The sequence below is a fragment of the Tetrao urogallus genome (genome assembly GCF_951394365.1).
Source record: "Tetrao urogallus genome assembly, chromosome: 11".
In the NCBI taxonomy this organism is placed as follows: Eukaryota; Metazoa; Chordata; class Aves; order Galliformes; family Phasianidae; genus Tetrao; species Tetrao urogallus.
Window position 1 is genome coordinate 10,170,905 of NC_136824.1, and position 13,125 is coordinate 10,184,029.

At 38.0% G+C, this 13,125-nt stretch overlaps 1 protein-coding gene across 2 annotated transcripts in view; it reads left to right on the top strand.

Annotated features, from left to right (window-relative positions):
- The window catches only part of FBN1 (fibrillin 1), a gene marked incomplete at both ends in the record, with an annotated part of 146,511 nt that overhangs the window by 52,552 nt on the left and 80,834 nt on the right, over positions 1 to 13,125 (top strand). For both annotated transcript variants that reach the window (XM_079541146.1, XM_079541145.1), the window contains 4 exons: positions 1,585 to 1,710; positions 5,459 to 5,584; positions 9,437 to 9,595; positions 12,876 to 13,043. In XM_079541146.1, the coding sequence (XP_079397272.1) occupies positions 1,585 to 1,710; positions 5,459 to 5,584; positions 9,437 to 9,595; positions 12,876 to 13,043 (579 nt within the window). The remainder of the gene's footprint in view (positions 1 to 1,584; positions 1,711 to 5,458; positions 5,585 to 9,436; positions 9,596 to 12,875; positions 13,044 to 13,125) is intronic.

Genomic DNA, 13,125 nt, shown 5'->3' on the forward strand with positions numbered 1-13,125 from the left:
GCGAAAGCCAAAAGGTGGGACCTTGAAACAGACATCATGACTCAGGAGCATGAGTTCTACTTTTTTCATTTAAATTCAATACAGTGCCATGAAGTCTGGCCTGACTGCTGTTATTAAAGAGCCCCATACTGCTTTAGCTTGAGTCCCTGCAGCAGTGTTTCTGTCAGTGGGTGCCAAAGCTGTGCTGACTGTCTGTGCTTCCCAGCACAGTGGGTAATGCAGGCATGGCGGTGCTCTGACTCTGCTGTGCTTCCCGACCTGGTTCAGACAGCCCAGGGATCTTTACATAATGCTCTGCAATGTGGTACAGATATGCCCCTTGGCGTTTCTGAAACTTCCTACTTGTGGCTCCCAGGGAAATTGCTTCTTGGCCTTTTGTACAGACATAATACTTTGCTTTTCAGGCTGGAAGACACATTACAGCTGTCTCTCTGTGAATTATACAGGGAGGTTTAAAGGCATCACCTCCTTCAGCTTCTCTCCTGTGTAGAAACTTACCCTAGCATGAAGCCCAAGAATTCAATAAATCGGATTTTGCCAGCAGTGGCTAGTAACCCCTGGGGAAATATGGAAAGCACAGCCATTTGGGTTGGAGAGTGGTGAGTGCTCTGTTTGCTCCCAAAAGATTAGGGAGCAGCAGGCACAAGGCTGCCCTCAGGGGAGTGTGAGCCAGACCTCTGCTGTCTCCTGCTGCAGTGTCACTCCTCCTCCTTTAGTCTTTTTTTTTGTGGCTATTACTAAGCCATAGCAACACTTTCACAGCTTAGTGATGACACATATGTTGTTGTGCTAAAATAGCTGTCAGGCCAGAAACTTGAAAATGTTTTTCTTGTGCTTCCTACCTACCCTGTAATATCATCTTTGTCATTTCATTATCTTAAGTGAAAATTAAAAGCAAAGAGAGAGAAATAAAGGGAAAAATTAGAAAGAAAAAAACCAACAGTTATGAATGTCTAAATAAATCATCAATAATGCCTCTTGATATTATTAATTATGGCTGTGAAACTCTTTGAGTCAAATCCTAACCACAACTTAAAGTCATGATGCTGTTCTTACTGGAGTGAAGAGTTAATCATTTCCATCAATAACGACTGTGAAGTTCCCTGTATGAGGCACTCTTCATGCACGTTACACACTGTTCCTTCACTCATCTGGGGCTCCTGAATCTCAGCACTTGGCTATGCTGTATGGAGCTGCCAAGATTTTCAAAGTGGCAAGTGATTTTGAATGCCCAGCTTCAGATTCTTTAAAGGAACCTGGGTTTAGGAGGCTGTCTTCTCTGCATCACCATTCCCCAGATGTTTTGCAAAAACAAAGCAAGAACAGTTAGATGTTTAATGTCTGTAACAATAATAACCATGTGATTTCTTGCAGAAAATATTTAGAGTACTGCACTTAATCATACTTTGCACAGAGTAATTACAAAATTAGTGTCTGTCTTCACAAGCAAGTATCATAATATTATGATGGGTGAATAATGGATTTAGGCATATTTACTTTAATTTATATGTAGACAAATTATTATGACTGTTCTTGAGAAATGAATTAAATGTGGGTGTTTTTTTTTCCTTTTTTATATGATAGATGTGGATGAATGCCAAGCTATCCCTGGGATCTGTCAAGGGGGAAATTGCATTAATACTGTTGGATCTTTTGAGTGCAAATGCCCAGCTGGACACAAGTTTAATGAAGTGACACAAAAATGCGATGGTAAGAACTTTCAGAACTTTCTTTTGAAAGAAGGAGAGAGAAGCCTTCTTTTCGGGGCCAACTTTGTTTACAAGTTTGTAACAAACTTTCCAGACTGTTTTTCCTTGAATATGCAAATGCATTCTTCACAACAAACATGGGTAATTGTCCTTTCTCCTTCTAAACCAGAGTCTTAAATATTAGCCCTGCAACTTTTCCCAACCTTTTATTCATGTAAATTTTGCAAACTTAAAGGTACATCTGAAACAAATTAAACATTAAAACTAAAAAAAGTTTTTCACTGAAATGTTTCTTAAGAAACATTTGAGGCACTTGTCTATCTTTTAACCAAGAAGTGTATGTGACTGAAAGATTCAACGCATCCCCACATACTCAGTTAAATTGCATTTGATATTAATGAGAGCTGGATACTGCTGAGTGTTGACTGCAGGACTGAACTCTAAACTTGTCCTTATGGTTGCAGATATTTAAGAAGAACAAGCATGTTATCTTTCCTTATTGCTAGTCATCATTTGGAAGAGGAGTGCGTACTACATATTATTGTGAAAATTTTGTCTGCATGATTATAGACTCTCGGAAATTTTTAAGTGTGATTTGTTACAACTTTTTCTTCCCTATAATATAATAATCAGGCATACTTACTGCAATCTTAAACTTGAAGGGTAGAATCTGAGTAATCACTAGTTGGTTAACTCTCCCCATTTTCCATTGCTTTACAAGCATTTAGCACCTTGCAGATTAAACCCTTCAGATAGCAGAAATGATGAACCACCACCACCAGGAGTTGAAGGTGTGCATCCACCACCTTTTCTTGCATCAAGTGTTTTTAAGAAAGTACTAAAAGAAATTTTAGTCAGTTTGGAAGAATTATGACAGTCTTTCAAAAGAAAAATACCCTATTTCAAGGAAAACATTATAGTTTAATTACAGATTAGGGAAAGCAGTTTCAGGAGAGTTCGTTGATAGCATGGCTTTCTTACTGACTGCCAGTGGTTTTGGCAGAAAGAAAGCCAACTCCAGGGTAGAACAACATTGCAAATGTCTCCTTCTGCAGATGAAGTACCAAGAACATGGTGAACAAAAAAGAGCTGAACACGTGCCTTGTTAAGTGTTAATACTTGGAAAACTGAGAACTGTAGGCTTGCATATGCTGCATTGTATAAACATTGCTACAATAGTTTTGATTGCTAAATCATGTAGAAGAGTACCTTCAGAGCTTGCAGTTGGTAACAGTTAAATAATAGTTGACTGAGCCCAAGAACTAGAACTAGGAGCTATCTGCTGAACTAGCAGTACCATTTTATTTTGTGTCCCAGTTCAAGTAGGATCATGATAAAAATCATCAGATACAGAGAGACAATAGAAGAAGATGGGAAAAAGAGATGTGTTGAATGAAGTTCTCTTTATTAGCACAGCTGGTGGAAAATTGGATTTTAGGTGTTGCGCTATTTCACTGCTTCCTATCAGCATTCCTCTTCCAGTTGCATTAAAGCTGAGGTAAATATATTTTTTTTGTGGTGATTGGTGGGACAATTTTTCACAGAATGACATTCATATTTGTGAGTACATCGAGTATACCTGCCTTTATAAAACTTGCATGCTTAATAACGACAATATTGCTTACATGAATGTCAACACTAATATAAACAGTGAAGTACTGTTTGGGTTAGGCTCAACCCTAAAATAAAGAGTGGTGATTTTGCTTTTAAAAAGGTCAGACTATATAAACAGTGGCAAAACTGAGTTTAAGATAAACATTGGTGAATTTGAGTCAGAAGATGCTTGAATATGATCCATTTACAACTGCATTTTTCTCTGTTAATTAAGGGCTCTATTCAGACCAAAATTCAATTTCCACATTTTTTGTCACTGAGACTTTCGGGACTCCTGCAGAGTATATTCCTGGGGCAGAAGCCAGAAGTCTCTTAGCAGTGCTCCCACGGCACTCAGACTCAGGGCTCTGGCAACACCCTTAAAGTAGCACTGAACAAAAAGTCACACCCCTCTTGCACACCCAAGTGAGGAATGCGACCCACATCACGACAACTAGCAAGATGCTGGGGAGGAATGTGTGCTCAGGGGGCCCAGAGCCCGGCACAGCTTAGGATGGGCTGTGAAGTTTGGCTGTCCGTGTGCCATTTCAGTCCTTCTACTTTTCTGCAAAGGTGAGGGGCCACAAAGGTAGTAGAGCTTCCAAGTCTTCACCTAGGGAAAGAAGAATAGGTAACTTTTATATTACAGCCCTCACAGGAGAAGTAGAACAGAGATCCTCTCTACTTGCTTAAAAGCTCATTAATGGGCCTGTGGGACTTCGGGTGTTCCCCCATCTGTTGGGGCCAAATTCCAGTTTAGGCGTTACATTTAAATTCCTACAATCGTTTTTAATGACTACAGTATTATTCATTCCTTGCCTTGGTGCACTGGGTGGTGTTGCACTATTTCATCTCAAAAATTTTTGTGGTTGGTGAAATCATTATTATAGCCATGTGTCTATCTGTTTGTAGATCTCTGGAGATGAGGTTGGATAGAATCCTGTGAAGCTATTATTTCTGGCTTGTCTCTATCAGTAGAGATACTCACTGATCATAGATGGCTGTGACAGGCAGTTGTCATGGATCACTCTAGAAGTAACCTACCTTTCTACCATGGAAAAAAGTGAGCTGTTTTTAAGCTCAGCTGGACTCCAGCTTCCTAGAAGATGAGAGCACTGCTAAGTAGATATAGCTGCATTGTTAAGACAGTCACTGGAAACCAGGGGGAAAGTACACATCACAGGCAGGCTACTGCTGGTAATAAAGGAGCAATTAGGGCTAGCATAGCTTGTTTCTTGCAGGACTTTATGCAACTCAAACTGCAAACTGTGGAAAAAGTCCTTTACTTTCCTTCCATCCATGTATGCAGCTATGACCAGATATTTAGTGTATGGGTCAGAATCTGTTAGTGATGGACACGGTCATGGCCTGGAGTTTTATTTTAAAATTTTTAACAAAATCTGGGTAGAATTCTGGGTATGAATTCTGCCATGCATTCTATGGTGGATATTTCAGTTTCTAGACTAGTTTCTAGTCCAGAAATTTGTTGGAACTTCAGAGCATTGACCTAGTGGAGAGCCTTTTTGTTGCCAAAGGAACAAGTAAAAAACAGAAAAGGTAATTTTTGTTGCTTGCAGTCATCCTACTTTGAGCTATAATCCTGTTAAATTGCATAGCTGGTCAGTGCTTTATTGGGGATTTCCAAGAAAAACCAAGTGCAGTAAGATGGATAGACAGTTCAGAAGGTGCTGTGCTTCCCTTCGAGTCAGCATTGAACCGTTGGCTATCTGGTGCCAGGAGATGCAGTACTGCTGAAGATACCATAACAGTTATATTTCTGATCACTACGGTTGTTACAGGCTCTGTGTAAATTTTCTTAATGTGCAGAATTTGGTTTGAAGAGGTAATGGTTTACTTGCTTTTACTTTCTACAGTTACAGATTTTCATCCATCATTATCAAGCAGTAAAACAAACGTTCTTTCTTTTTGCAATTTACAAATATTTTCTTAGATTTTATTTTGCTTGTGTTTAAGATATGTAATGAAAGATTCTGATCCTGGTTCAAAAGGGGTTCTGACCACATTCTTAGTATGTGAATTAGTAAGGATCTCACACCAGAAAGTTGGGTCATTGATAATAATTATAAAGCACCTATCTGCCCAATATAAATATAATATGACCCTGCTTCTCTCTCTTTTTTTTTTTTTTCTTGAAGATATTGATGAATGCAGCACCATTCCTGGAATCTGTGATGGAGGAGAGTGCTCAAACACAGTCAGTAGTTACTTCTGCAAGTGTCCTCCAGGGTTTTATACAGCTCCTGATGGCTTAAAATGCATAGGTGAGTAGTATATTGTAAATGGTAAGTCAGAAGATGTCACGAGCATTCATGAATATCAGAAATGGGTAATGGTGTATAAGAAACATATTTCAACTTGTCATCTTTAAATCCTTTTGTATAGAAGTCCATCATCTGTCTATATCTGCATTCTGAAATAATTTTTCCATTTGCAATATATTTCCTCTTTCACTCTTTGTTGTAACCTTCTTTTCATAATTCATTTTAGAATTTTTCTGTCATGCCATATTTATTGTGTTAAAGTAGGCAGAACTTAATTAACAGATCTACTTGATATTCATGCTCTAGTGTTTGTCTTTAGTTTAGTCTATGTTAAATTCAGTAGCCATTTAGAAAAGCAAATACACTTCAGAAAGAAGATAGTTCACTCCAAACTGCCTTTTAATTTATTTTTTTCTCATTCTAAAGTGCAGATATTTGTCACTGAAAGAAACAGCATGATAAACTGGGTGTGGGGCACTTGGATCTGTTTTCATAACAGTGATGATGTTGCAGTGCTGTTCTTTCTGGCTTTCACTGTGGTACAGCAGAACCAGTGTTTCAAACATTACACTAGTTATCAAAGGACTGTATGAATTGAATGATTGCCTCTGCAGTGCCAAAGCCATGAAAGAGCCGTGTTAGTGCACTTTCACGTTACTTCTGGGAATCACATAGCATGCTCTGCAGCAGGTCGAGTATCTTGTTACTTTTATTTTTTTCCTTTCTCTCAATTTAATGCAGTAATTACTTTTTTTGACTGCCAGTGGTGAATTCTGAGCAATCATTGTCATTATTTAGGAATCAAATGAAAGACGTATTTCCTTGGTTTTAGCTTGTAAACGTTAAAGGCTCATGCCCAGAGACAGTGCCAGAGTTCAAGAGAGCTTGCTGTATTTAGTACCTGTGGTAGAAAATCGTTTGGGAAAGAGTTGAACAGAAATGACTTCACAGAGGAAAGTACCAAGTGATAATAATTCTCTTCAGAGTTCTGGAAATAATTTGGATTAATTTTGAAACATTCTATTCAAATATATTCTATTGCCATTCTACAGGAATGTAGAATGTTTCTACAGGATGAGAGAAGTGAACTGTATTTCTTCCATTATCAAGGAAAGCATTTTGGTAGATCAGATATGTACTGCTCACTTAAAATGCTGATGGAGCATTGCTTGTATTGCCCCAGATGAACAGCTCTCAAATGGCTGTGGATCATTGATTTCTGCTTGTAGTTAATATTTACAAAGGATATTTATGCAGCTTTTTGAAGCAAAAAAATTCTATGGAGAAGCTCAATTGCTATTTTCTTTTTACTTTTTATACTTACATCTCAGTCAGAACTGCCCAGTATTCACCCCATTCCTGCACTCTTCCAGTCTTTTTACCCACTGCATTTGCAATCTGAAATAGTTTAACTGAAGAATTGGGGATTTAAATGATTACAGGCTTTGTTAAGTAATATGCCAGACTGTGAGCCATCATTAAAATTTTGGCTTTGTGTCCTAGGCAAAACGTGCTAAATGGAAAGCACTATTAATTATCTACAGATATTTTGGAGTAATGTCTAAAAGGCATATCACATACTTGCAATATTAACAGGGATAGAACTTGAATCTGTATTAGAGCTGGGCAAAATGTGTACTCTTGTTTCAATTACAACATGTCTATCTTAAGTGAAAAGCATGAGCTGAGCGTGTCTATTCTGTTACAGAGAAGGAAGTGCTTCTGAGAAATATTTCCCTTATGGGACTCGAATGGAGACAAATATCCAAAGGGGGAACTGGGAGTTCCATTATTATAAACCTTAAGAGATTAGAGTAAACAAAGGAAAGATGGTATCTCCTAGAGCTGGAGAGCAGGAACAGAAGTAGGACATCTTGACCAAATGCATGGAGAACGCTATGAAGAAATCATATAGATCTCAGTCTTACTTTTTTTTAATGTATTTAAAAAGGAAAAAAAGAAGCTTATTTTTCTTGAAAGCTTATATGCATGGTGTTTTTTTATTGTATTTTTTTTTTTACTGAAAAATATTAAAATTGTAAAAGCTGAAAATGATTTCATGTTTCTGAAACACAAGAAAAGTTGTTTTCAGCTGGTCTTGACCTTTTTTGTCTCTTTTCACTTTTGCAACTGAAAATTAAATAAGAAAAAAAAAAAGAACTAAATAAGAAAATCAATAATTAGGAATATGAAAAGATTTGCCATTTTTCCTCTCAAGTTTACCATATTTTCTGAAAATGATCTGGTTTTGGGATAAGCTTTTACACCTGTAGGTAGAAAAAGATATTTGTTCTTTGTTTATTTTTTTTAATGACACGTTTTGCAGATGCAAAGAACCTGTCTGATACTTTTTTTCTGCCCATTACTGCTTTCAATTGTTTCAAAAGTTCATACGGGCCAAAACTGAGAAGGACAGATTACAGGAGATGATGATAGTGTTGTTTAGGTACTCCATTCCTTACAGTGCACCCCAACATCACACCAAGCATTTGAATACACCTCTACTCTGTATAAAGAGAAAAATAACAACAGATGCGATGAGAAACAGTTTGTGTCTGCACTTTCTTTGGTTTTAAAATGGTAAATTAAAGAGTGCACGTGTTCAGCACTTTAGTTGGGTACCAGAAGGCCAGTTACAGAACTGAATAGTTTTTTTTTTCTATTTTAGATTTCCACTATATGATAATAAGGTTGAAGTAACTAAAATTTAGAAACAAAGGCCAACTGACTTTTTTTTTAGCTCTACTGCCAATAACATCTGTGTTCAGGGCTCCACTAATGCAGAACCATCACAGACTCTCCCAGTGTATCACTATATATAAAATTTCCTCAGAATAGTAAGAAACTTCTCTCTTTTATGCATATATATCCACTAGATGATCTAGTAAATTCTGGAAAGCAGAGAGAAGGGCAGATAAATATACTGTGCCCTGTATAACTGAGATGCTGTTTTGTTAGTAAAGGGTGTCTGCCAATGTAGGGTGATATCTGCAACTTTTTCCAGTACACTTTGACAGCAAATGCTCATGTATTTTAGGAACAAAGTTGATTCGGTTTATCATGCAGCATCAAGTCACACTTCAGCTTTTACTGAATTTGACATGATGTGACCTATTGTTAAACAATCGCTCAGAGCTGTATATTTATCACAGGATTATTTTATTTCTATTTTATTTTTTGCTTCCATCCACATTTTCTCTCCCTTCTCTAAGGTAGGGGATCTTCTGTACAATGTTGTTAGAACTAACTGTATGAAGTCTGGGTACGAGATGTTCTTTGTACAGCACGTGCTCACCCTTTTCAGACAGGAAGCCAGCACATCTCCATAAACAATGTGATGGCACTAGTTAAAGCTGCTGCTCTTTCTTGCCTGCAAGCCTATATCTTGTCAAATCATGACATACTTCAGCTGGGAAAGCCATGACTAATGAAAAGTGAATTATTGCTTTGAGAGCTGCAACACTGAGTTTAATGCTGTATATCTGTGTCTTTCAAATCAAAGCATAAACAGCAGTGATCTGGTACTATCTTTAATAGAGATTACACTGGAATTTTTCTCTGGAGACACTGAGGCATATCCATTCTTTTTTCCTTCTCTGATTCATTGACATCTCATGTTTCACTTTGGCGTTCACACAGAAAGCGTTTCACCTGCATTGAACTCCAAGTAGCCAAAATTTTATCAATGTTTTTCTGGTTTTGTGCCTTTTGCTTTTAGTTTTTTTGTGATGTTGCAATTGCTGCGTGATAGATTGTGTAATCAACCAAGTAAAGGAGGGCTTTTCCTTTCTGTTAAAGTCATATTCCTCTTTGGATTGATGGTTACGTATCCATTTCTCTCTCTTTTGGTAGATGTGCGTCCTGGATACTGCTTCTCTACTCTGACCAATGGGCGCTGTGGCAATCAGCTCCCACAGCCTTTGTCCAAAATGCAGTGTTGCTGTGACAGCGGCCGATGCTGGTCTTCTACTGCAGCCAGCGCCCCTGAAATGTGCCCAATCAGATCCACTGGTATGAATCCACCTGTATTTTTATGGCTGTGATCAAGCACTGAATTAGGCAGGCATTTTCTTTCATCAGTAATGTTTTCATTACAGCACTGTACAGAATAATTGTGGCTGGATGGCACCTTGGGAAATCGTTTAGTCTAATCCCACTGCTCAAACAAGAGTCTCTTATGGCAGGTTGCTCAGGACCCCCCAACAGGCTACGGCAAGCAAACATAGTCAAAGGACTTGACCTGTTGCTTACTGATGATTTGTAGCCTGATTTGGTCTTTGTTTTCAACACCCTCTTTAGGCCCAAGTTACTTTCTCCAGAGCCTTCTAATAGAACCCTCTGTAATTTTGTTCTCATTGGACAACTGGGGTTTCCTTTCCCTTATACCTAGCTTTCTGAGATGCTGTACCAGAATTTGACAAAGAACATAATTTCTGTCTGCTACCAAAAAGTGCTGTACTTTATTGCCTTGCTGTGTGTCAGGATCCCCAGATAATATGAGATTAGAATTTAGAGAATATTGTAAAACTAAGTGTGAGGGATTGGAGGAAATATGGTTTTGAATTTGTTTAGGACTGCCTTGGAAAGAAAGAACACAAGAAGCTTAAGGATTGCTAGGGCAAAGCTCATGAGAGGTGCAAGGTTTAGGGAGGAACTGAGGTCATGACAGTACTGCAGTATAGCTCTGAGTAGTCAGAGGTCACATATGGGAGTGTTTGTAATTCTTGGTTTTAATTCTTTGAGTGGAAATATAATGCTGAAGAGGGATCCAAGATCAGAACTCTGGAAGGTCTTTTCCTGGTTCTGACACTATTTTACTAATAGTTTTTAAATATGTCAAATGTCCAATATTGACAAATGATGCCAAGAAAATAGTGTAATCTACTGATACTCATCTGAAACAGGAAGGAGACAGCTCCTCAATCTTAACAGATTGAGACAATCCCTGTTTTCTTTACGTACTTTCTGATTATTGATATCTGACTGCTGAATAAGCTGGGTGGAAAAGTGAAGTAATTCAGCTCACGGTGCTGACTGAGAGATGAATGAGGAAGAGTTAGCATCCAGGACTTGTTGATGCAAAAATCCGTGCGGGGTGTCCCCATGGTTATATTCCACATTTTTGTCCTGACTCGGATTGTGATATAGATAGAGACCAAACTTGCTTGTTTCAACTATATTCTGAAATTATTTGAAATGACTTAAACATGTGCAAGTTATTGCTGTCATTATTTAATCATGTTCACTTATTCCTCAGTATATCCTGAGAAAGCGAGATGAGGAATTTTGATCTGCCTATGAAGTGTCCCAAAGTCTCTAGTTCTGAAATAGGAGTACATAGCAACATGAAGTGGAGCACTAGCTGCATAACATAACCAAGTGGTTGCATTTTCAGCGTGAGCAGCAGATCAGATGGTACTATAAAATAGGTTGTTTATGGCTGGAAATTATACATGGAGATTAAAGTTGCAATAAAAAGGGCTTGCACTGTATTTTTTTGCATAACATGGCAATAATTGTTTATGTGGAATGGCAGTGTTCACCACTGATGCTGTAAATGCTTTAAAAGTGGTGTCTCAGGCATCCACTAATGCATCTGTTCAATTCTCACCTAAACAGCTCCTTCATGTGTGCTAATTCCATTCAGTAAATGGGCAGCCCCGAGGCCATGACTTCTTTTTGTGTGGAGGGCCTCTGCTCCTGGTGAATTGCCTTCGGATAATTGGGCATTACCAGTATAGAGTAGAAAAGAAATACAGTATTGTTTCTTTCACAGACACTGATCAGTGGGTTGTAGAGAATGGATGATTAGAGAATCAACTCTTAAAACCATCATTAGCAAACATTTGCATAGTGCAGTTTGTGTATGCATTTATGCAGATTCTGTTTCTTCTGAATATCCCTCTGTCTATTTTATCACAGATAGACCACTGTCAGAGAACAGATGCAGCTTAGTTATGAATAAGCAAAATAGAATGCTAGAACAAAACAAATAAAATACAATAAATACTTCTTTGAAATGATTTAAAGATTAAAATCACCCTAAGGAACTCTAGAGGGAAATGAATAGACAAATAAACTGATTACCTAGAGCATTAAAATAAACATGATAATAATCAGGGAGGGCAGAATTTTGGGCTACCATGTTTGTTGAAAAAGCCTCTGTGATTCCAGATGAATTTCTAATATGTTTTACAGGTGGAAAAAAAGGTGTGATAAAAGTGTTGAAGGCTGAAATATTCAGCCTTGTTCTCCCAACACTGAACTTGTTTTTCAGTTCTCATTTTATATTGCTTCAGCAATTCATGCATCTCTTCAGCTTTTTGTTTTCATAATTCCCTTCCCCTCTTATGCCATAAACTTTAAAATTTAGAAGTTCCAAGATACTGTCTGCACAAGTAGTAATTTGTGTACACACAAATTGCGGACATGAATCAGGTCAGCTGGAAATGTGATCTTTAATTGTGATACTCTATGTGCATTCTTTGGATCAAATTTTCCAAAACCACACTTCCCGAGGACAAAAGAGTTGGGGGCAGAAGGGAAAGTGGGTTAGTAGGACAGATGCCACTAATAGAGATAATAAAAGAATGTATGACACTCAGTATAGACGTTGTTTACAGCAAAACAGATCATTTTCCCATTAGGGGAAGGAGGAATTTTCTGTGGATCGGACTCCATTTCTCTGTGCTCCTTAGAACGCACCTTGTTTGGTTTCTGCTTTTACTGGCAAACTTTCTTTGGACGGTGAAATAGTGTTAGTGCATTCATTCTCTAATTGGTTTTGCCTCTTGGCTAATATTTATATTTCTTTGTTTTAGGAGACTAACTTTTAAGAAATCCAGTTGAAACTGGGCTTTTTTCCCTGCTCAGTATTTTTCTAACTTTATGGCAAGCTTTGTATTAAATTAACTTGGGATCGTGTCCAAAAGTCCTTCTTTAGGTAAACTTTTCACCGAGTTCGTCAAAGATTTGTTGATTAAAATCAGATTAAAATTAGATTAAGACCAGATCGCAGCCTCACTGTTAAATTTCATATCCAGAATGTCAGTTTTGTTATCTTTTTTTCTAACACTCTTCTGACAAGCAGTATTAATATCCTCCTTTGGATTAATGATTTGATTCGCAGAACAAAGCTCATTGCTATGAAGAAAACTGATATAGGCTCAGGGTTTCCAGATTGTTTAAAATTTGTTATTGCTTATCTGAAATGCTGTGAAAAGGCAGAGAGTTGGATAAAATGGGATATGCTGCAGCAGTCTAACACAGCATCCATGTTTTCACATTTCAGACGAGTATCGCAAATTGTGCGCAGTAGCTGCTCTGCTGCCAGCAAGACCTGACCTTCCTCCAGGCCGTCCTGAAGTCATCCCTCCACCCCTTCTTCCTGGTCCTTACCCTCCCCTAGTCCCTCAGCAGCCAGAAATTGTCTATCCGTCTCGGGCTCCACCACCTCATGGTAAGAAGGAAACATTTACCTTTTGCTACACCATTTGCATTTAGCTTCTGTTTAAAACTACATTTGTCAGGTGCAGTATATT